Genomic DNA, 22291 nt, shown 5'->3' on the forward strand with positions numbered 1-22291 from the left:
CTCACATCTTCAGACGCCTCAAGCATACGCAAATGACGATTTCAACCCACAGCTACAGGCCTGGCGAAGCAGTTCCTGCAGCACTCCCTGCATTTGTTTACAAACACAGCAACTCAACGCCTGGGGCTGCAGTATTGCACAAACCCTTCATTGCAGCCCAAAGTGACAAGGCAGGACACTGCACAGAGACACCCCACTGAAACGGGGCGACACAGGCGTGAGCATCGCGCTGCCAGAGGACCTGCTCACCTCTGTTTTGTGGGGACTGCTGAGCTTAGGCAGTGGTGAAGTTAGCAACAACTGGCTTTTTAACACACAGGCACATGCATTCACAAGCACACAACCCCAACACAGAAAACTGCTATTTCCGTACTGGATAAAATTACCAGTAAATCCATGGATTACATAGATGACTTAATACATGCTCTAGGGTACAGCATGAAAAAAAATGTTGCCAATCGCACAGTTATGCAATGGTGTTTCACTATAACTTTCTAAGGGAATTAAAGTGTTGAGAAAGCCTGGGTAATGGAGAGGCACAATTGGGAATGCCCCTGTGGTGCAGCCGGGGAGAGATAATAGGATCATCGTGTTGCTGCAAACAGCAAGGAAGAAAATTAACATGCTCTTTACTTTCTCTTTTAAGTCCAGGAAACTCAAAGCTCGAGCAAAACATGGTATCTCACCACACCACACAGTCTCAACCCTCTTGTACCTCCGCTAAATCCTTCCAAGCCCACCAGCCTCACTGATCAGACATAATTCCTTTTTATTAAAATACAAAATGCTTCATTAAAGCATATTAAGGGATGCAGGATTCCCCTGAGCAGGTGCTTAAAAACAGTGTTTGCCCCGCATGCTATGGTCACAGATCCACTTTTGCTCTATTTAACTACAAGAAGCCACCGCAGCTGCTACCTCCAAAGAGCTTCTACCTCCAAATGCTTGCCAACAGCTTTGGGTAACTTCAGAATAATATGCACCTGGGGCACGTCTCCTTCCCAGCCAGAAAGCGTGAGAGAGGCCACAGCTCTAACTGGTTGTGATGAAGTCCATAGGATGCTCTGAAACTGCCCATTGACCTTCTCTGATTAGAAACGGCCCAGGATCGCCTTGGCTTGTGGCTACAGCACCCAAGCTCCTGCAAAGAGTCTGGCTTTCTTCTTTTTTTCTTTCCTGCATAATTCATTCAAAACCTATACTGCTGAGAGGTTTTTGTTTGTTTGTTTGTTTCCCCAAAAGTAAACTCTAGTCCTTAAATTCTCCTGGTCTATTTACGTGTGAAAAATGCAAGGTTTGGGAGGTGTGGGCTGTATTCCAGGCAATGGGGTCCACTGACTTTCATTGTATTGCCCCAGAGGAAGCTCATCCCATAATTTACACATGTACTGGAGCCACACCAACCATGAAAAATAGGCAGTTTGAATGCATCATAGCCAAAAGTGGATAAAGTAGAAGCTCCCCAGGGTGGTATGCAAGTCATAAGAAATACTTGTCTGGGGACTAATGTACTCCCCGAGATGTACACCTGCTCCTTTTTCAAACTGAAACAGCAGGTTGCAAGGCAAGTTAGTAAGGGTGCATGTACATCAAACAAGCTTCAGGGAGATTCCAAGACAAAAAGGGATATTTATGTGAAGGACAAAACTGAACCCTCAGAGCTAAGCAACATACTGGATCTTAGACATCAGATATATGCTTTTAGACAAGTTTACTGCTGCATTTAAACAGGTCCAAAGAAAGTAACTTACATTTTTATCACAAATGAATTTCCTAAAGGCCATGTTCTAGCAAAATTAAATTCGAACTGGAACTGAAACTAGGATTTAATATTTTCCTCTTCAGGGAAAGGTAAAAGACAAAAAAAAAAAAAATCTCACCTCCCAGAAAACTGTTCAGTAAATAGTTACAACTCACCTGATAATGGTATTTCAATAGCTGCTGCCAGATTCAATGCAAAGAAAATCAGGCATATGGTGATCCTTTTTGTGCTTAATAGCACCTCCATCACTCTTCTGTAAACAAGGAGTCCAAGCAGAATGAACAATGCCGTGTGCTTCCTCTCACCGTCACATCAAATCAGATGCTCGGAGGTGAACATGAAAGTCTAGCAAGAAGACACAGCCATATTAGTGTGCATTATTAACTTGGTTCTCGTAAGGTTCCTATATTAAAGCCAAGCTTCAGGATTTGCAGCTAAACTGCAAATTGCACTAAGTGGTACAATTCCCTCTTCTCTCACCCCATCCTCTGGCTTTTGGAAGATCCTATATTAAATCTCTAATAATAGAAGAAATATATACATGCATAAAGTACAAATTAGGTATACCACAGAAGTATAATTACCTTTTGTTTTGCATTTAAAAAAAGGGATGGTTCAAAATAAGACGTATTTGTAATCATTCCAGTTCATAAATTTTCCTAATGAGAACTGTGCAAGTTGGAAAGCGATGTAACAGATCTAATGAGAGAAATTTGGTACACTAATGATCCTATTCATAAATCTCCTATGTCTTTTATCTTCCATTTCTGTTCAAAAAAGGACATTTAATCCAATTTAGTTCACTAATAAGGACAAGAACATGAAACCTTTACTTTTCTTCTGTAATCCCAGAACTACTGTATGTAGGTTTTATACAACCCATTATACATCCTTAGGTTCTCCATTACAAGAAAAATGTCAGTTAGTCTGCCAAAAGGAAGAAAATTTCAGCTCTAATGAGCATTTAACTGCAACTCACGGAGGAGTAAAGGAGAGAGAACTCTACAAATGGGAGCATACAGAGGATTTCAGTTTTCATCATCATTTGCAGTATCTCAGTGACATATTAACTAGTGTAAGATACATTTTGTACCTGTATATCTGCTAGCACGTAGTATTTATAGGACAGTAATCTCAGTAGAATTTGGTTGTCAGGAGCAATTTTCAAGACAAGGTTACCCATGTTGCAGGTAAGGACCCAACGCCACCAGCAGCAGTGGCAGTGGAAATAGCAGCACTTGGTTGCCACGTATTCCAGGCTATGTCCAAGCCCCCTGCTCAGATGAGCTGTGGGGTGCAGGATGTGCATCCTCCATCCAGCTCTGATTGAAGCCACCGAGCCCAAAGGCAGAGCCACGTGAGCCTGGTGACACACTTCCAGCCTAAGCCTGGCCTGCACAGACCTGGTATCTTTGCATACACTGCTCGGTTAATCCACAGCTCAGAACATCAATCCCTGGATAAGCGTCGGTTGTTGGTTTGCCGGGGCCAGGCAGGAGGGGCAGCTCTGTCTCGAGGCCTCGTAGGGCCTGGGCAGCGCTGGGGAACGCCGGGCGCAGAAGCAACACACACCGTGAGCGACACGACCCGCACGACCTGCGCCCTGCGGGGGGTCCTGCTCCTGACAGGTGGGCTTGCTGGACCTCAGCGAAGTGCAAGTTTGATGCAGAGATTTCCCTTCGATTCATGGTTCTCCCTGTCATGTCAGTTCTCTGAGATGAGGCACCGTTTGTGGCCCGTTTCTCTCAAGGACAGAACAGGATCTCTTTTGTGTACTTGGTCACAAGTCATGAAAAATTTACTAGAAGTTAACATCTTTGAGACCAAAATCCCTGGGTCACGATTGAAACTGGCCAACGACGGGACAATAGACAGACAGTATAATCACATAAGCCTCATTTATTTAGAAATGAGGCTAAAAACCAGATGTCTTGTAAGTCTCTTAGGCACTGAGTGTTCTTTGATGGGAGACACTGTCTAATCTGCTTAGGCTGCTGCGCAGCGGCGGGGAGCCGGTGCCGCGGGCCAGCCGGGGCCCGGCGTGGCCACCACCATTCGCAGGCCCCACGGTTGCCGCTGGGTGCAAAGGGCAGCACTCAGCACAGTGAGAGCTTCTGCCCTGCTCGCAGCAGGTGTTTTGACTGTCTGATTTCTGCTAGTTCTAACTGTTGAGGGACAAACCTCTCCTAAACTCGGGCCACTGGGCTCGTCGGTTCCTCACTGTCCCTCTGCTCGCAGCGTAGGTGCAGGATCACCCAGCGCAGTTCCTGCTCTGCACCAGTCCCTGCCGTGTGCAGCCACCTCCTGCAAACATGCAGCAGCTCCCCCGGCCCCTCACCGTGTACTCCACACCTCTCTGTGCCAGCTATGAGAAGACAGATGCTCTGAAAGCAAATCACAATTGCAATTTATGCTCATAAAAATCTGACCAGCATCACCGCTTGCAGATGGCGCATTAATGGTAGCAAAACTCCCTTCTCCCCCCATCTGCTTGGAGCACCCAGGGGACCAGAGTGGCTCACCCTGGGATACAATGGGATCACTCCCAGCAGCAACGGGAGCTGCCACTGCAGGCGCTAGGTGGATGCTGGGGTTGCAGGCTGGGGAACAGGCAGGGAAAAGAAGTTACTCTCTTTATGTGACTGTTACAAAACATGAGTTTCATATTAAATTCAAGAAAAACAATAAAAGAGGTTGATTCCTTAATGAAGCCCACTAATCTGGGGCTAACTAATCTGTTCATATATATGTGTATATATATATATTTAAATAAAGTGTCACAGAGGAAAAAAGAATGCACTGGATAAAAGGTATCCTGTATCATGTGCTCGGACGCGCTCTCTCTGCAGACCGCTGTAATTAGCTGGCCTGTCTAGCTCTTTCCCTGTTTCGAATACTAATGCAGGGCTCGGCAGCCCCGCACAGGAGCCGCGGGCACTTCAAGTCTGAGGATGCTCTGTGTTCACACAGCCACTGGCTGCGTCCAAAGGCAAGTCCAAAATGTTATTGCTGCAGCACTTCACTCTCTGTGTCTCCAGCGGGGCAGAATCAGGAGGGATGAGCCCGGGCAGTGCAACGCGGAAGCTGCGGCTCCAAAGCTGCTCTTTCTCAGCCTCCGGCCCATGTCAAACCATTAACCCCATCTAAGGTGCTGCAGAGCCCGGGCTGGCACTGGGCAGGTTTATGAATCACAGCTCCGGCTCTCAGATTAAATCGGCAGCCCCTTCCGTCATTTCCAGCACCTAGGTGCCCACGAGCCCCTTCCTATCTTGGCAAAAGCAAGGGTCCTCTGGCCACCCCCATCCACCCCATCCCAAACCACAGCTGCCTGCCCAAACTGCAGGCTGCACCACGTCCCTGTCCTACGAAAATTTTACTCCAGAGCAGTGTTTCTCACTGATTGCCAGTTCCTAGCAACAGGACAATTTAATTGCTCGAATAATTTGGAGAAAGAAGTGATGCAGCTGCACAACAATGTGGTAGCTGCAGGCAGGTGTCGGTGGCGCTAGTGCCGAAGCACAACGCTCTCCTGAGGTCTAGCAGGTGCCAGGCTACCACGTACAAAACCTGGACCTCAGTGGAAAGCCCAGCTCTATCACCCAAACCCACCCCGAGCTGCAGGTGCCTGGGCAGCCTCCCTGGCCCTACAGCCACAGGAGACCTTCTTCTTACACGACAGGAATGGGAGAAAAGATGCTGCATTTCAGAGTCTGTCTCTTCTCGGTTTCCTCCTTCTCCCCCCATTTCTATCTTCATGCTCTCTTTTCTCAGCCTTAGGCTTAAGTCAGGTAATGTGAATTCACTGCAAATACTTATCTGTAGTTCTTTACCTGCAATTCATTATTTACTGTGCTGTTCAGTTAATAGTAAATACTGATTGCTCTAAGGACAGCTTATTTGTTTGTTAAATGAGCTGCCTTTTACTTACAGTGAGCAAATGTTTCAAAATGTCAGTATCACAAGAGGAAAAGAAGTTCTAGACTCTTCTCTTGTAAACTGCTGCATCCAGAAGCATGTAAAAAAGATGCTGGACAATGAAACAGGAGAAAAAAAATACCAAATGTCCATTTATCTTATAAATCTGGCAAGCAATTTTCCCTACATGTGATTACTATATTAAAATTGCTCATAAATAGTAGCAGGATGACAGCCCCAAATCCTAGATTATTGGTCTATCTTCCAGGTGAAATTATGCTGTAGTAGGGCATCCATCTCAGCTATTTGGTTTCCTCTCAAAATATGCAGGATTCAGTCCCTAAGTTCTCTACAGCACAAATATTAATGAAAGTACTGGATTGCTAGAGCTTAGGATTAGTAAAGTTCAGAGCTGACCTTTTCATTAGCTAGATTCAGATTTAATTTATCAGTGACATATATGTTACGAGATTGTTAAGCAAAGCCCATTAGTAATTAGAAACCACAGTTTTTGGGCTGGCACTAGCTATAGAATAACAGAACAAAATTCTTGAAAGAAAATTGCTTCTTGGTAACAGAAATGAGAATGTGGATTTTTAATCATACTCTGTGTTGCAAGCTACATGACTATATATCACGGGAGTTTAATTAAGTTCTCTCACTCTTTCTTTGCCACAGTTACAGAAGAAGAAATCCCAGCTTTAGTCAAACATTGCCCCTGGCCCAGCACACCAGCAATCCCCGCTCACCAGGGACCACGGCTGCATTTTATCCCCCGGCTGGGAGTTGCACTGGGAAGCTCACACCACTCCTGCCTCTATTCTGCTTAGTGCTGCTGCCTTCAGCTCAGCAAGAACTAATGGTCCAAATCTGATTAGCATATTTACACACACAGTCACCTTCTTTATCTTCTGATTTGCTCTGTATCTCTAATTTTTCCCCACACCACTTTGGATATACCACCCTGCAATATCCAAAGGACCACTCAACCCCACCAGCTGGAGGGGAACAGCCCTGACGGACACAGCATCTGAGTTATGCCTGGGAGGATCTGAAATGATCCCTCCCTATTCTCCACGCCTGCAAACACAAGCATCCATGCTCCCTCCCTGACCCTTGCTAACCCAGCACCAACCCCACTGCTCTCCGCTCCCTGCGGCAGCCAAAATCCTTTTTAATAAGGCGACCCTCTGCTCCCCATCATCCATCAACTCCCGGCAGATCCCTCTGCCTCCCTGAACCCTGCACTGACATTTGATCTGGTGCCCAACGGACCTGCGCTGTGTGTAACAAAACCCCAGTTCTGCTCTCAGGCTGTCTCTGTCCTTGGCAGGCCTGTAGCCCAGCACAGCGACGGCCGCCCCGGGGAGGCCGGATGCATGACAGGGGGAAGGCAAGACCTGGGCAAAGACCATGGGGTTTGAACACCTCCGTGAGCTACGGACAACGGGCAAGATCTGCCTTCCTGGTTTCCAGGCTCGCTGGTGCTCTGCTCGGGGGACACACAGAGACAACAGTCGTAATGACAGGGACTTGCGTGCAGAGGCAAATCCCCCTGCAACCAGCACCTCTGCTGCACACACTTCTAGTGAAGTAACAAATAAAATATATGTGGCAGGGCACTGTGTCCCACCAGCTGCACGGGATGACAAAGCCCACCACGCTTCTCAGAACAGAGGCTTCAATCTTGAGACCTTCAGCAGAGTCCCAGAGCATGTGCTACACTAATGAGCTCTGTGCTTATCCACATCAGGAGCAGAAACACCTTCCTGCTTGGCTAATTAGCTAAGAATGATCCAAATTCAGGCTGGTAAAGTCTTCAATGAAACACTACAACTACAGGATTTCTGCAGCTGTATTTCTCCCCCCTCAAAACGCACATGCACAGTCCTATGTTTGGAAGAGACAGGAAGGAGTAGTCATAAGAGCTCATCATTTTACTCCGGGTGCCAATCACAAATATAGCTTTTTCCTCTAAATCTTTTTGACATTCCAGTGTCAGTACCACGGAAAAGATAACCTTCATCTGACTCTATCCCCATTGCATATTTTTGGATATTGCTATTTCTGAGAAAAGCAGTCTGCAAATGCTGGAGGTGATTAAAATAATCATCTATAATCAGAAAGATGTTCTTCCTCCCATGGTGAAGTATTTCCAAAGCAGTTAACAGAATGTAGCATATAAATATGAAGATATTATTTTAAAATGCATCTGCACTCTTGGGAAGTTTAATGAGAAGAACTTGTGTATGACTTATTCTGCCGAAGACCTTAAAAATACCACTGGACAGCAGGCAGACAGTGAAGTTCTCAGCACAGTTTCACAAGCAACTTTTGAACAATATTTTACAAAATCTCTGCACTCCAAGTCTCATTTCATTCCAAGTATTATGACTTCCCTATTATGTAATCCATCACTCTCTAATCTTTCAGACACAAAATAAATCTAAAAAATTAAGTGAATGAATATAAAGAATAAAAAGTTAGCTGAACCTACAACAAGATCAAAAGCCAGTCTGGCATTCACAGTCAATGTGGCATAGCCAGTGTATCCACAGCCAGCTCTGTGGTTATTTATTGATGGGATGGTTATTTATTTCACACTTCACCTAAGGAGAACCAGCAGCCTGCATAGCACACCTGAAACTTTTCAAGCTCCAACCCGCCTCACATTGCTGAAAGGAAAATAAAAATGCATTTTAATTGTAGACCATGTTTAGGCACATTCGTGTCACGTCATTGTATATTTTAATCTCTTCATCCAACAAAATCCTAAATTTCAGTCCTGTATAGATGTCAGTGCATTGCAAACTAGGCTCTTAGATGTTTTAAAAGGTAGTTTGAAATGTTAAGTATTTTATCTTGGTCATCACTCTGCCTATATAATGGCACAGGCACATGATAGATTTGATTTAATTTGCTTTGTATGACTAGTAGCTGAAGCACTGTACTACTAAATCACACAATATGAGGACCATATTTCTTACAGCCCTACATGCCTTTTATCCACACAGTGATTGAAAACTAAAGAAATGGTGCATCAAACAGGCACAAATACTCACAGCAGCCTGTGAATACTTGCTGAAGCAGAGCCTCCTCTCTCAGACAGCACCGGGTGGCAGCGGGCGAGGGTGCAGGCACATTGGAACATGCAGGGCCAGTACTGAATGATCCTTCTGCTTTTCTACCCTCCCCACTTCAATTGCTGTTAGGGACTTTGAGACAGATGTCGCATTTAAGCTTCTGTCTGTAACAGTCGTCAATGCACCTACTGTCCATGAATTTAAGCAACTTCCTTTTTCTTTAATGATGACATATACTTTGGCCTTTATCACCTGAGATTATGAGTCCCTCAAGAAGGTTTTATACTTGCTGCCTAGTAGCCACATTGCCTTGTTCTTATGGTAAGGGAAAGAGTGAAAAACTATCCTTATTGCTTCCCTGGGCATTGCAGAGTTCCCTACATCGGCCCTTGGCAATCCTGGAGCACCAAATATGACCGCTTCTATGAGGTCAAGAAACGCAGCTGCCAGGTGGGTCTCAGATTCCGTGTCCCTGCTCCTCTTCCTGCCCAGAGCTCGATGGCTCCCAGCAGGATGGGCTGCTCCAGGGCACCCCGGGAGCAGCAGCAAGCTAGTCCTGGTGTCCTGGCCGGGCCGCGGTGCTGCTGGAGGAGGCCCTGTGTGCGCCTGGCCCCGTCGTGCACCTTGGAGGCACTTCAGGCCACGCAACACATACTTTTATGGCACACTGTAAAAACATTCCTCCTGTGAGCTACAAAACAGCCCTCATTATTTTAGGCACTTTAAGAGCTGAGAAAACACAGAAAATTAACAGCTGTGAATTGAGGACCACAGAGGGACCATGTGGGCTATAAGGAGAGCGGGTGCAGGCAGGAGACGGCCCAGGAGGACTCAATCCTTCCTGGTGTGGGAGCCAGTCAGTTCCTTAGCTCAGCCTGATTCTTCCAGCCATACAGTAACAGCAGTCTTTCTTTCAGGGGAAATTCTGGATATAAATCACAGGGTGATTTAGCTGCATACACCACACTATGCACCATAAATGGCTTGTGTAAATATATATATACATATTTACAGATACATTAGAAGTCTAATTTCCCCATGTGTATCAGCAGTTTCACCTTTTCTCCAGGTATAGCCAAAAACTCACTTTTCAGTAGCAAATGAGTCACAGAAATTACACGAAACACAAGCAGATAGTGCTGGAAAAGAGAACTCTGGTGAAAATGGCTTTTGCATAAACCTACCAAAATGCAGTGACAAATCCCCAGTTATTTGGAACACAAACAGCATGTATTTGAGCTTTATGGGTAGATCTGAAAGCACTCCAGTTGGGTAGACATTAAACTAGCATGAGGGTTTTGCCTCTTTTTTTTTTTTTCTTTACTTGACATACTACATCTCCTAAATGAGCTTAAAACGTTTCTAGCTGAAAGTTTTTTTTTTAATATTAACTGAAATTTTCATCAGTGATTAGTGTTTCAGCTCATAGATCAAGCATGAAGCAGAAAACCAAGCGCAGCGGCAGCGCACGAGGGAGACGAAGGCCGACGCAGCGGCCTGCAGCCAGGCTGCTCACGACACCTTCCCCCAGCGGCACCAACACAAACGCTCCTGATCTGAGGACAAATCTGTGGCAAACGCACTGCTCTCTTTTGTGCCCTTTCCCTGCATTTCAAGGCAAAAGACTATAATAAAATCCCAGGCTGTCTCGCGTGGGCAGCAACCACCACACACAGTGGGATGAAGTGGCTCCTCCGGGGGAAAGTCCTGCCGGGATTTCCCCCTGGAAGCCAAGCGCGGTCGGGCTGCTTCGCTGCTGCAGTCCCGTGCTGAGCAGGGCCTCATGGCTCACAGACTCCAGCCCGAGCAGGGAGCTCTGCTAAACTAGCAACTTGCCCTTGCAGACCCAGGGCCACGGGCTGCCAGGATGTCTGTCACAAGGGGAAGGGCACCTTTTATCAGGCAGCAAAGGAGCGGGAAAAATTTACAGCACCCAGCGGCAGACACGCTCCATTTAAGAGCGTAGCTCCTCTCGGCATGGAGGCAATTCCAGTACCAGGAAATCATTTGACAATGATAGAAAGAGCTGCAGAGCGATGAGGTTTCCATTTTGTGCAGTGATTTTCACAGCAAGGGTTGTGTTTACTTGAGAGACTCCTGTGTTAGCAGCACGATGACAATGACAATGAGAGAACGGCAGAGAGGGTATTTAATTGCAAATGAATTACCTCTACGAACACCAGAAAACAGCTATTATTCCCATTTGATCCATTAGGGATCAATTGTTTCTGATGTATCCCAGAAAAGAAGGCTCATCCACAGCTTATCACTGCTGAATGCTGTCAGATATGGAAAGCCCTAGGCCTGTACCTGTTGATGACAGGTGCCATGCATAGTTCGTGCTACAGTTGCCCTCCTCCCTCACTGCAGTACAAACCAGGCCAGCCTGTTCCAGCACCATGAAGGACAAAGAAAATCTTAAAACAAAACAGCTCAAATCAAAGCTAATCTTCTTTCATACTGATATCATTCTTGTATCTCAACATGGCAGTGCTATAAGGAGCGAAAAACACAACCATCACTGGTTATTGAGGTTGAAGGGATCTCCAGAGATCTTCTAGTACAAGTCCCTGCACAAGCAAGGTCACCTAGAACATGTCGCCCAGGCTGGTGTCCACATGGCTTTTGAGCGTTTCAAGGATGGAGATTCCACAACCCCTGGCAGCCCACTCTGTGCTCTCACACACACTCCCTCACACTCCACAAGTTCTTTCTCATGTCCTTCTAAGTCCTTGGGACACTGCATGTTTCTAACTTAAGCTGCAGTCACTGACTCGCAGCAATGGTGAGGGTCATCACAACCAGTCTCACAGACTTTCTGCCTTTCCCTGATTTTTCTTTCCTGTGTGCAATACGAGAGATGAGATCTAAGATCTACCAAGGCACAAGTAATACCAAAGAAACCTACTTAGAGTTAAAGAATGCAGGATTTTGCCATATTAGGAAGTCTGATCACTATTGTAAATATTGTGGCTTAGGAGAGGAGGAACGGATTATTCATCCTAGCTCTGCATTTTCTATTTTCTTTGTGTTTGACTTACACGCTCTAATCTACATTAATTTCCTTCTCCCATGAACAACTTCAGAGCTAGAAAATGAATGATAAGCTTCAAGAAAAACATGCACACACAAACCCAGCCTTCTTACGTGAGACACTCCTCTTTCATTTATATTCTTTAGCAGTCACCGTGATTGCAGAGGAGGCATATGAGAAACTGATGGAATAACTTTTCAGCTAACATCTTAGAGAATGAAAGTGATTTCCTAATGGAAGTGTCTGAGTTATTCTATTATGTGGCATTAATATTACAAGGTATCTGGTCATCATTTTGTTTCAAAAGCACCTGTTAATGGAAATGTTTTGAATCAAAGGTTTTGGGGGAACTGAGCTGTTGATAAGGTAAAAAGGATTTCATGTGCATTAGTGACTTGGAGAGGTTTTTCTGGGTTTGTTCACATAGTTTTACTACTGTGAGAGAAAAGCATCATTTACAGCATTCTGGATGCAAATGACTCTTCAGCTGCTGCTGTTTTTTCACTGCATTAATGTCCTTTTTCAGAGCACTGATTCAAAACATCAATCAATTAAATTGAAGACAGTTAGCTGACAATATATTGAATGTATTTACAGCAACTTTAAGAAAAAAAAGGAAACGACTTTATCATTTTGCTTCTCTCAGCACTCATCCCCTTTGAAATGGAAAGATGGAAAAAATGTATTATTTCCATGTAATTGCCCACAAAATATTTTACCAGAGACACTTCACACACATACTACAACTTAAGGCATTGATGATCCTTAAGAACACAATTTGACTCTAAATAGATGCCTGAGTAGAGAATAAGGAGGAAGCAAACACGCTGGACACACTATTTGGACCTGCTAGGAGCCTGGATATACATCTCTTTACTAACAAGGGAGTTGGAGAGAAGAGCATGAAAGGAAAGTGAGCAAAACTCCTGATCTGTTCCCTCAGCTGCTGGTGGATCACCGTGAAGTAGCTCCCGAGACTATGAGCAGAAAAAGTTTAGAAATCACCTGGGGAGTGATCAATTCTGGATGGAAGTTTGTCTAAACAGCTCTTGAAACTCCTCCTGAAGGAGATTCCACTTTTCTAAGCATGCTATTGCAGTGCTCCACTACCCTTAACATCACAAAGCGGCTTTCAGCTGCTTAATTTAAAGCTCCCTTTATTTGAGTCCAACACCCCTTGCCCTTCCCTCCGCTAAACCAGTGAGTAGTTTAGTCCTCCCTCCTTGCAACACCTCGTACTTGTCTTGTGAAGACACCCGCCAGCCTGCAGAGATATAACGCACCAGCAAGGCCCATCCCTGACATTCCTGTGACTCCATCTCTTGCTCCACCTCAACATTTTGCCTGTCCAGAAGGACAGAGTCAGGAGACCTGCCCAAAATTTGGGATTGCTGGCCATGTTTAGCGCCCTGACAGATTGCTCTGCAATGGATGGATAACAAATGTCATGTTTCCAGGAAGCACTGGACCTTGTGCTCGAGCACTGTGCACCACTGTCAAGTGCACTGGGGTGCTTGGACTGCGCCTTGCTACCCACGTTACGCAGCCCTCGCACGGCAAATTCAGCAGCCTCCAGCTCTCCAGCACTGCCTGAAGCAGCCAGGGAACAGAAAGTGAGTTTGCTCAGTCACTACTGCCTCAGCTGAAGCATGCTCAGTGAAAACAAGCCTTTAAGGCTATTAATTCTCCATTGCTTTTCCTTTCTTCTTTACTTTTCGTGGTTTGATTTCCATGGGAGCAGGGAAACAAACGCATCTGTCAACTACACTGCCAAATGTCAAGCCCTTGTTCCAAAACATGGAGCTGCTACTGTTTCCCCATGAGATGGCTGTACAAATGACGAATGCACACACCATATTTTCCCCATATTGTGTTTTTGGAAACAACTGAACTATTTTGCTAGAAAATAAATTGAATTAAATTAGATTTAGAAGTACATCAACAAACAGACATCAGGACTGGAAAATTCTGCTTGCATTATTACAATCTGTTGAAGTTGTAAAAAAAATTAAAAATAATAATAAAAAAAGGAGAATTGTAAGGTAAACATCAAACAGAGCTGCCCATTGCATAGACTTTTGCTGGCCAGCTTGTCTTCAGACATACTCTACTGATTTGTTACATACACATTGGTAAAAAGCTCTCAAAATATCACAAACATGAAAACGATATTTTCCACTTTCTACAGTGCTTTTACAGATTCAAGCATGCTGTTCTACATTTCTCTGTCTTTCAGACTGGAGAAGTCGTAAACCCTGTTGGTCATATTGTTTTTGATTTAATTTGTATTTCATCAGAAAGAGACTTGCACCCGATTGCCCTCTAATCCTTACCTGTAACTCACATCTCTGCTCATGCGTTAGATTCACTGAGCAGAAAAGCACAGAGGGGAGTTACTGTTATTAAAAAAGACAAGAATTGCACAAGACCTTCATACATTTTACTCTCAAATCTCTCTGACTTAACTTCTGCTTTTTCATGCCTCCCAGTAGCCTCGCAGCCTCAACAGGTCCCTAGACCATAGGAAATGCTAAGCTGGACATCTTTGTGTCTTACAAACTCGAGCATTTCGAACCGCCTTCCCCACCCACCTCCACCCCAGGCTCTTTTCCCTTGTCCTGCCCAATGGGTGTGTGCATCAGGTTCAGCTTTTTGGACAAGATCACTTATTGCATAGCTGAACTACATTGGGAGGCTCTTAGATATTACCTTAGGAATGTCAATGTATTATTGTAAGCAACATAGCACATTAAATGGTTCACAGGTCCATGTCATAGTGTATCACGTCAAGAAACTGTAAACAGAACTGGCAGAGAGTCAAGCGACATTAAAGGAAGAAAACTGCCCACAGCTGGGACAGGTCCCTGTCATGAGGACAAGGAGCCAAAGTGGCTCCAGGCCCCAGGCAGAGCTGCCTCACTGGGAAGGAGGATTTCCCTATAATTCAGCCAATAAATGCTGAAAAGGAACAAATTTACCTCTATCAAACTCTAATTTTGCTTGCTTTTGCATAAAAGACAATGGAAGCCTTCATCACTAGACCTGCTGCATATAAAGGGTTAGACCAAGGGCAGCAGGAGCTGGCAGATGACATGCTGACTGCCTCAACACTCTCTTGTCTTTGTGCTGCTCATTTTTGGCAGCAGCATAAAATCCCCCAACAGGCTAAGAAGGAGGTAATAGCTGCTAAAGACATTGCAATGTAAAAATGAACCCCTTCTCACAATTACAGCACATGCTCTTTGAGTTTCTCCCTCCACTCCCATTTTCTTCCTTTTATATAGCTGAAGTTATTTAAAGGACAGATCTGTGTTTAAGCAGCTGCTACCACAACTAACTGCTCTTTTAATTAAATATTTGCTGCTGTGTGAGTTTTCTCTGCTTTCCTACTGTCCTTGTGGACAACATTTGTTCCTGTAAAGATAATAGGTTTGTTAAGCACACCCTGTCTTTGCCTTAAAAGCCTCTACATTCTTGGCTTCCAAAACAGGCAGCATCTCCATGAAAATTAATAACGATACACACTGTGGGAATTATTCAAAAAAAGACTAACAGTAGCAAGCAAATCACCTATATACTGAATGTACTTAGAGAGCGAGATGTAATGGGAGCAGTTGAGAAAGACAGCAGCATGCAACATTATTCAATTACACCAGTGCACTTACACAAGAGGACGCAGTCCTTACCTACTCCAAGCTACCCTGGGTTGTATCCTTCAAGGCAAAGTCACCCTCCATAATCCAACCCTAAAAAATACTCCTTGTATCATTTAGTATGACTTAGGTGGTTTATAAAATGTTACCACATAGGTGTAACTCACTGTGCTGCTTGAGAGGACTAGGACAGGGTAGAATCCAAAATCTCTCTATTTTCCTCAAACACGTTCAATCTCAAATCAGCCTAAGAGTATCTCAGAGTTAAGCGTGCCCCATTAGCAGTCGCCTAGAAGCCGAGGAAACAAATGCAAAGCAGCAACACAAACAGGTCCTCAAGACCAGCGGAGTAATCCGGAAGGGCTTGAAGGCGATTATGAAATGACTTCTACATACAGTAATAGCCAGAAAATAATGATTAAAACAAAAAAAAAAAAAAAAAAAGAAAGAAAAAACAAACAAACAAACAAAAACACTAAAGAAAAAACAGATATCTACGGATAGATTCTCACCTTTCACTGTCTGTACCAAAATCCGAGCAGCATGGAGCTGGAAGCATGGCCATGCACACAGCTGAGCTGCCTTGTTCTGAGCTGACACCCTACAGCAGCAGCAACCCACTCCAGGTAAACTGCTCCCTTCTGTTAACTGATTTTGTCTGGCCGTTCTTTTTTTTTTTTCCCCCCCCCCCTTGTAACAGCGTTTCCAATTTTGCAACATTTCCCTTTATTAGAGCAAAGCTTGTTTTCATTCTCAGCTTGTTTGATGTCGAAAGCAGGTGCGTGTGTATCTGCCAGGGCTGAGGAATGCCGCTGCCAGAGCCGTGACGCACGCAGCAAAATCGGTGTTTTCAACAAAGGCTTCCAGGTTCCCAGTGCGGGGCAGGTTTGGGCATCCCAGGCGCCTGGGAGTGGTTCTCACTGGCTGCACAACCCGCTTGGAGGCTTTCCCGTCAAGTCCAGGCCAGGAAGAGTCGCGTCAGGAGCTGCCTATCTTTCCCAGCAAGACTTCTCCACAGCCCGAGCTGACGGGATTGCACTGGGATGTGCAGCCACCAGCCTGCGTGCTACCTACATGGACCGGTTTCCAGGAGAGATGCTCGTGTCCTATAGCTAGGCCACAATGGTATGAGACACGACCTCTCCACAGCACAATGCCAAGCTCTGTGGTCAGGTAAACCTTTGGCATCACATGCCCATGAGATTTCATAACATTCCAGAATAAGGAGTAAATTATGTATCATACGACCTGCAACTGCTACATCTGCAGGAAATATTCCAGTTCAAACCAGGACTTCCCACAAGATCATGGGGTGCAAACCTGGCAAGCAGTTACTGCGCACTGGTCCTAGTTATCATGCATTTTCCTAGTGTTACTCTTCAAAGAATTAAAGCACAATTTTCTTGCATCTTCTCTTAAACTGGGCAATTTGCAGAGTTCAGAGCTTCTTTATGTGGAAAACCAAGTTTCTACTTACAAGCAAATACATTCTGAATTGGTCAAGAGAGGCAGTTTTCTGCTATCTTGTGATCTGCTCTAGGAAGCACTTCCATTTTTCATCAGTACAGGGGTGACTACAAGCCCTTCCCCAAGCTGGTGCCTGTTTATACATTTGGAGGTTACATTCACGAGGTGAAGCTGCAGGGAGGGCGGCTTTCCCGCTGCAGTGCCTGGAGCGGCGGGATGAGGGCTCCTTCCAAGCCCCACGTTCCTAAACAGGCGGCTCTGGCCCAAAGCTCCGTTCCTAACGTCCTGACCATCCCCACGACCAGGCGTCAGCCAGCAGGTGCTGCTGAGCTGCTGGGAACATAAGAGATTTTTTTTCTTAATTATTTTTTTAGCAAATTTAATGCCTATTCCAAGTTTTCAGCTCCATGAACGATGCACTGGAACTGCATCTCACAACAGAGCCTGACCTTATCACTCAATGGTGGTTTTCTTTTAGTAAGCGACAAATTTTTATTCAGAGAAAATTTCAGCAATCTGTGCAGGCTGCAATAGCACTGACATCTGCCAAAAGGTGTATAAACAGCCTATATTGTAACAGAGGCTATTAATATGTATTAAGTCACATTACACTTGACATGAAGCATTCCTATAAATGAATATGAAAATTCTGACTATCATATTCAAAACTTTCAGCTAATCATGCATCCCTGATTTCTTCCCTCTGAGCTTGTAATTTAAACCTTTAAATGTTTCATAGGAGCCTCATCAAGCCAAGACTTCTGATGGCTGTAGAACAGCCCATTACAGCAACAAGGTAAAGAAAAAAGAAAACAAACAGGAATTTGCCCTTGAAAAAAAAAAAAAAAACAGAAGAAAAGAAAGAAGGGAACATAATTTTTTTTTTTTTTTTTTCAGAAGGAATGATCTGTGAGAAGAATGTGCCCTCTTTCATATTATATTGGTGATAATACAAATATAACATATGATGAGGAAGGACACTGATGCCCAGCAGACAGATTGGCTTTTGACAGATGAAGTATAGTAGAATACACAGATTGAACATCTAAGGTGACTTCTAGAATAAGTCTATGTCCCTACTGTGCTGAACCCATTTTATTAGCACAGCTTTTTCTTCTGCAGAGACCAAGAAACATTCCTTAATTCATTTTTAAGGCCTTTGCTCAGCATTGTTTATGCAAAAAGGGCTCAAGAGGCTAAAATTGCTGTCACGAAACCCTGGGGCTGCTCTGTGTTCCTTCAGGAGGAACAAGCACGGTCCAGACAACTCTCTCCAGCACACGGAGTCCTCTAGGCATTTGGCATGGCGGATACTGGCATTCCAAGGGATCTGGATACTTTGTTCACCTTGATATTATAAGGATCCAATCTCTAGGGATCATCTGAAAATCCCATAGTATTTTTTTCTTAGTTTCTGCACTTTCTCCATGCACTAAGGAGAAAGACCTACTTATTAAATAATTTATTAAATCACCAAGCTGTCTTCTATCTGGCCACATTCCTCATTTCCAAACCACTGAGTATCCCTCATGTAATTGTCTTCAAAAGCATAAAGAAGACAGAAAGAAGTGCTGTTTACCCATTAGGTAAATGGGAAGCAGAGACAGCACACCTATTTTTGTGTGTAAATACACAGCTTTGCTAGAGTAGTAAGACCTTATGCAGGCATAACGCATGAAGTCGTTCTTTAAATGTGCCAGCATATCTGCAAGGCACTCGGGTTCTCCAACCATATCCAGGGTGCACTTGCAGGTGTGCAGGCAGGAAGGTGTGGGAGCGGCTGAGCCAGGCTGCCCTGAGCTTCCCGGGCTTCGCTTGTGATCACCCTAGGGATGTGATTTCAGCTGCGAAAAGCAGCAAGGCAAGAGCACTGTTGTGCGTCACTGCCTAGTCTCCACTCTTTTGTAAGAAGCAACTTTTCTAAAGTAAAATGACCACACCTAAAACAATAAAAGTCCACATTTGAAAGCTCAAAGAGCTGTCATAAGCACCTCGCAATGCACATGCTCACATGACAACACTGCTCTCAGAAAAATCATGAGGTGATATTTCACTGGTCCCACCTTATCTGAACATGTCCATGGGATGTCAGCAATTCTGGTAAATTGGGAAAGAATCGGATGCTTTTTGGAGAAAATTGCAATCTATTAAAAAAAGAGAGAGAAAGAGAAAGAGAAAGAGAAAGAGAGAGAGAGAGAGAGAGAGAGAGAGATACACACAAATGAACAGGGAACTTCCTTCACACTAATTCTGTGTTGATTTGAAATACAGAAATCTGTGTATGTAGAGCTGAAGATGAAAAACATTAAAGTGTTTTTTTTCCATCCCTCCATGTTCTGCTAGCACCACTGGCTAATTGTGGCTCCCTCTGAGTCTCTCAGCTCGATGTAGTGAGCACCAGAATACAAATCTCACTGACTCCTTTTCAAAATTCCAATGATAAAAAGACTTTTGCATTCAAATTTTGCAGCGTGCACAAAAACAGCCTTTAGGGCCCTGAAACTGCTCTCCAGTCAAGTGTCTTAAAAGTAGAAGCGATAAGAATGCCGACCTCAAAGGAAATGCTCTTTGTTTCTCTTCTTTTTTTTTTTTTAAAGTTGACTGTGATAAATTTGTCTCATGTTTTTATTATCTCTACATAATCTTCTGGGAGAATGGCTTCCTTGTTTTGAGATGCCTCAAAATCTAACGCAGAAGATTAAGTAAATGATACCAGAATTAAAGAGTGTATTAATCTAATCACTATTTAAACCTAATTCTTCATATTATATATCCAAATCTTTACACTTCATTTTATACTTCTAATACTGGAAGCATATAAGCCCACTGCAAACTAAAGATATGAAAAAACACTTGTCTTATGTTTATGTATGTACAAGTGTTGTAATTTTAGAATAAATCAGCTCGAATGATAGCCCCTTCAACTAATGCATCACTGCACTCACATACAGTAAGCAGATTTTTTGATTCTTAGTTGTTCCATTTCTCCATTTTAAAGTGATCTATTATCTCTTATGCCTGGGGCTTCCTCCCCTCAACCCTTCCAAAAAACCAACTTTCTTCTAACACTGAGCAAGGATCTTTATTAAAATTAAAGAGAGAGTGCATGCGCACGCATGATCTTACTGAGAAACTTCAGTCCATTCCTTCCTTCCTCGGTTTCCTTGTGTCCTGCCTGGAAGTGATTCCCACCTCAGTTCCAGATGAGAGTTCTTTACATGTTAGAGTAAACCAACTAAACTCTGTGTTTTGCAAACACCAGGCAAACAACATGTCAGCTGCTGTAAGAAACAACACCTCACATTCAGGAGCAAACCACAGTGAAAAATGAAGTAATGAACCTCAAGTAGTAAAATGTGAATGCAAGAAGAAATGTGAGGGTCCCTGGATCTTCCAAATTTGCAGTCCAACCCTTCTGTTTTCAGAAATCACTGAATAAAAGATGAACTTCTGTAATCTAAAATGCAGTAAGTAAAGAGTAGAGCTGAATGGTTCTACTGGAAAGGAGAACTAGAGGACAACAGTCAAAAGTCTTTCTTGAGGTTTGGAGACTGTCATGTTTTCAAAACAGAAACGTATTCATTGCTATGAATCTATGAAGTTAAAATTACCTATAATATCAGAGCATGTGTAGGAGTCCAGACTATATAGGATGAAGATACTCCTTCTCGCTTATTCATTAACCCTACATTATTTTGAGTAGTTTGAGTTCTGCTTCCTTTAGTGACTTAGCACCTACAAAAACCACCAAAGCTGTTCCTATACTATTGCATTCAGTCAACCCAGGATTCCTTCAGGGAATTTTCTACCTAGGCAGCGGTCCGCTTTGGTTAACACTGCACTCAGGTCAGTAACATCAAAAGGGTAATTTTCCTGCAGCTGCAGAGCAGTGATTGGGCAGGGAACCCAGCAAGACTTAGTAGAAAACCCTGAAAACTGAAGGGATGGTCTGGGACAGCTCTAGGGCAGCCAGGCAGCCGTTTGACTGGGCACCCGGCTCCAGGTCCAGAGCAGGTGCAAAAGTCCCCCACGCAGGGCCAGGGATGGGAACCGCGTTACAGGCATTTGAAATCGCAGGGGCAGGGCCGGCCACGGACCCCGACATCCAGCAGTGCCGCAACGTTCTGCTGGGCCGTCACAGGCCACAGCACAGGCAGCCAGGCTGGGGTTTCCAAAGCAACAGCAGCCACTGCTCTGAAATCTAAAAAAAAAAAAAAAAAAAAAAAAAAAAAAAAAAAAAAAAAAAAAAAAAAAAAAAAAAAAATCCATTCCTTTTGAATCTACCTCACTGCTGACATTGAGGTTAACTTCCCCAAATAATCTCCAAATAATCTCAAAAATTTAGATGCCACACAAGGAATATTTTCTGTACCTTCCACTCAAAGCTCAAGCTGATGTTGAAGTGGGCTACAGAAATCTATTAAATTTGAAGGAAGACTCACATTTATCACCAGTATGCCTCCAGACAGAAGGGTACTACTGTGATTAATTTTTATATATCAGAATAATGTTTAAATATTAAACATTCATCTCCAAGTCCATTTAAATTATTAATACTTGATTATCTATTAATTGATTGTATTATTTTTTCATCAAGTGCTGGAGCTTCTATCTTGCACTACTGCTATTCCTACTGTTCTTCCTACCGAGCTGGTATTATCGATGGCCCTGCTCATGGCAGTAAACACATTTCTCACCTAGTAGCAAAAAAAATAACTTTTCTGTCCTGTCTGTATCAAATTCAGGCTTCCGAGGAAGTCTATTTGTATGAAAAGAAAATATCTTTCATTCTTTGAATATACCGAGAGTGACAACTTAATTTTACTACTCAGTGTGCTCCTGTACAGAGACAAAATCCAAGCCATCAGAGAAAAGCAATCATCTCACTCAGTTAAGAATGTGTCATGTTGCAAATCTATCATAACAGTTAGTTTGTGTTTTTGGTGACAAAATATTTAATCATCCAGAAAGCAAAATATGCAGTTTCTTTCAAGGAAGACCTACTAAAGAATTCTCTTTCACTAGGACACAAGGATCTTACCACTCATATATACCCAGATACAGAATAGCATAATATTTACATATTTATATTTTTATAGTGCAACATACTGCATTTAGATTATTAAAATGGAACGGTCACTTTACCAGAATGTTCTGTTCTCTGCACTTAGTGATGCCAAGGAGGTGGTTGAAGAGTCCAAGGTGTCGAGGGACTGTGCTGGTCCCAGGTGAAGACCAGGACCCTGGCCAGAATGTGCACCCAGCTCCCACTGTAGTTTTACTTTAGGAGGATACAGAGGGCCTTCTTGTTTTAGCGGCTGAAAATTCACTCCCCAAGTCCATAGGATGCAACTTGTACAAGAAGAAGTTTGAACTA

The 22291-nt window shown here is 43.8% G+C and overlaps 1 protein-coding gene across 3 annotated transcripts in view; it reads right to left on the reverse strand.

Moving 5' to 3' along the window:
- CHL1 (cell adhesion molecule L1 like) overlaps positions 1-22291 on the reverse strand; it is a 122864-nt gene that overhangs the window by 54051 nt on the left and 46522 nt on the right. For all 3 annotated transcript variants that reach the window (XM_026052707.1, XM_026052708.1, XM_026052706.1), the window contains exon 2: positions 1918-2107. In XM_026052707.1, the coding sequence (XP_025908492.1) occupies positions 1918-2008 (91 nt within the window). In that variant the 5' untranslated portion in view covers positions 2009-2107. The remainder of the gene's footprint in view (positions 1-1917; positions 2108-22291) is intronic.

Source organism: Nothoprocta perdicaria, unplaced genomic scaffold (genome assembly GCF_003342845.1).
Source record: "Nothoprocta perdicaria isolate Ctin4 unplaced genomic scaffold, notPer1 scaffold_9, whole genome shotgun sequence".
Classification (NCBI taxonomy): Eukaryota; Metazoa; Chordata; class Aves; order Tinamiformes; family Tinamidae; genus Nothoprocta; species Nothoprocta perdicaria.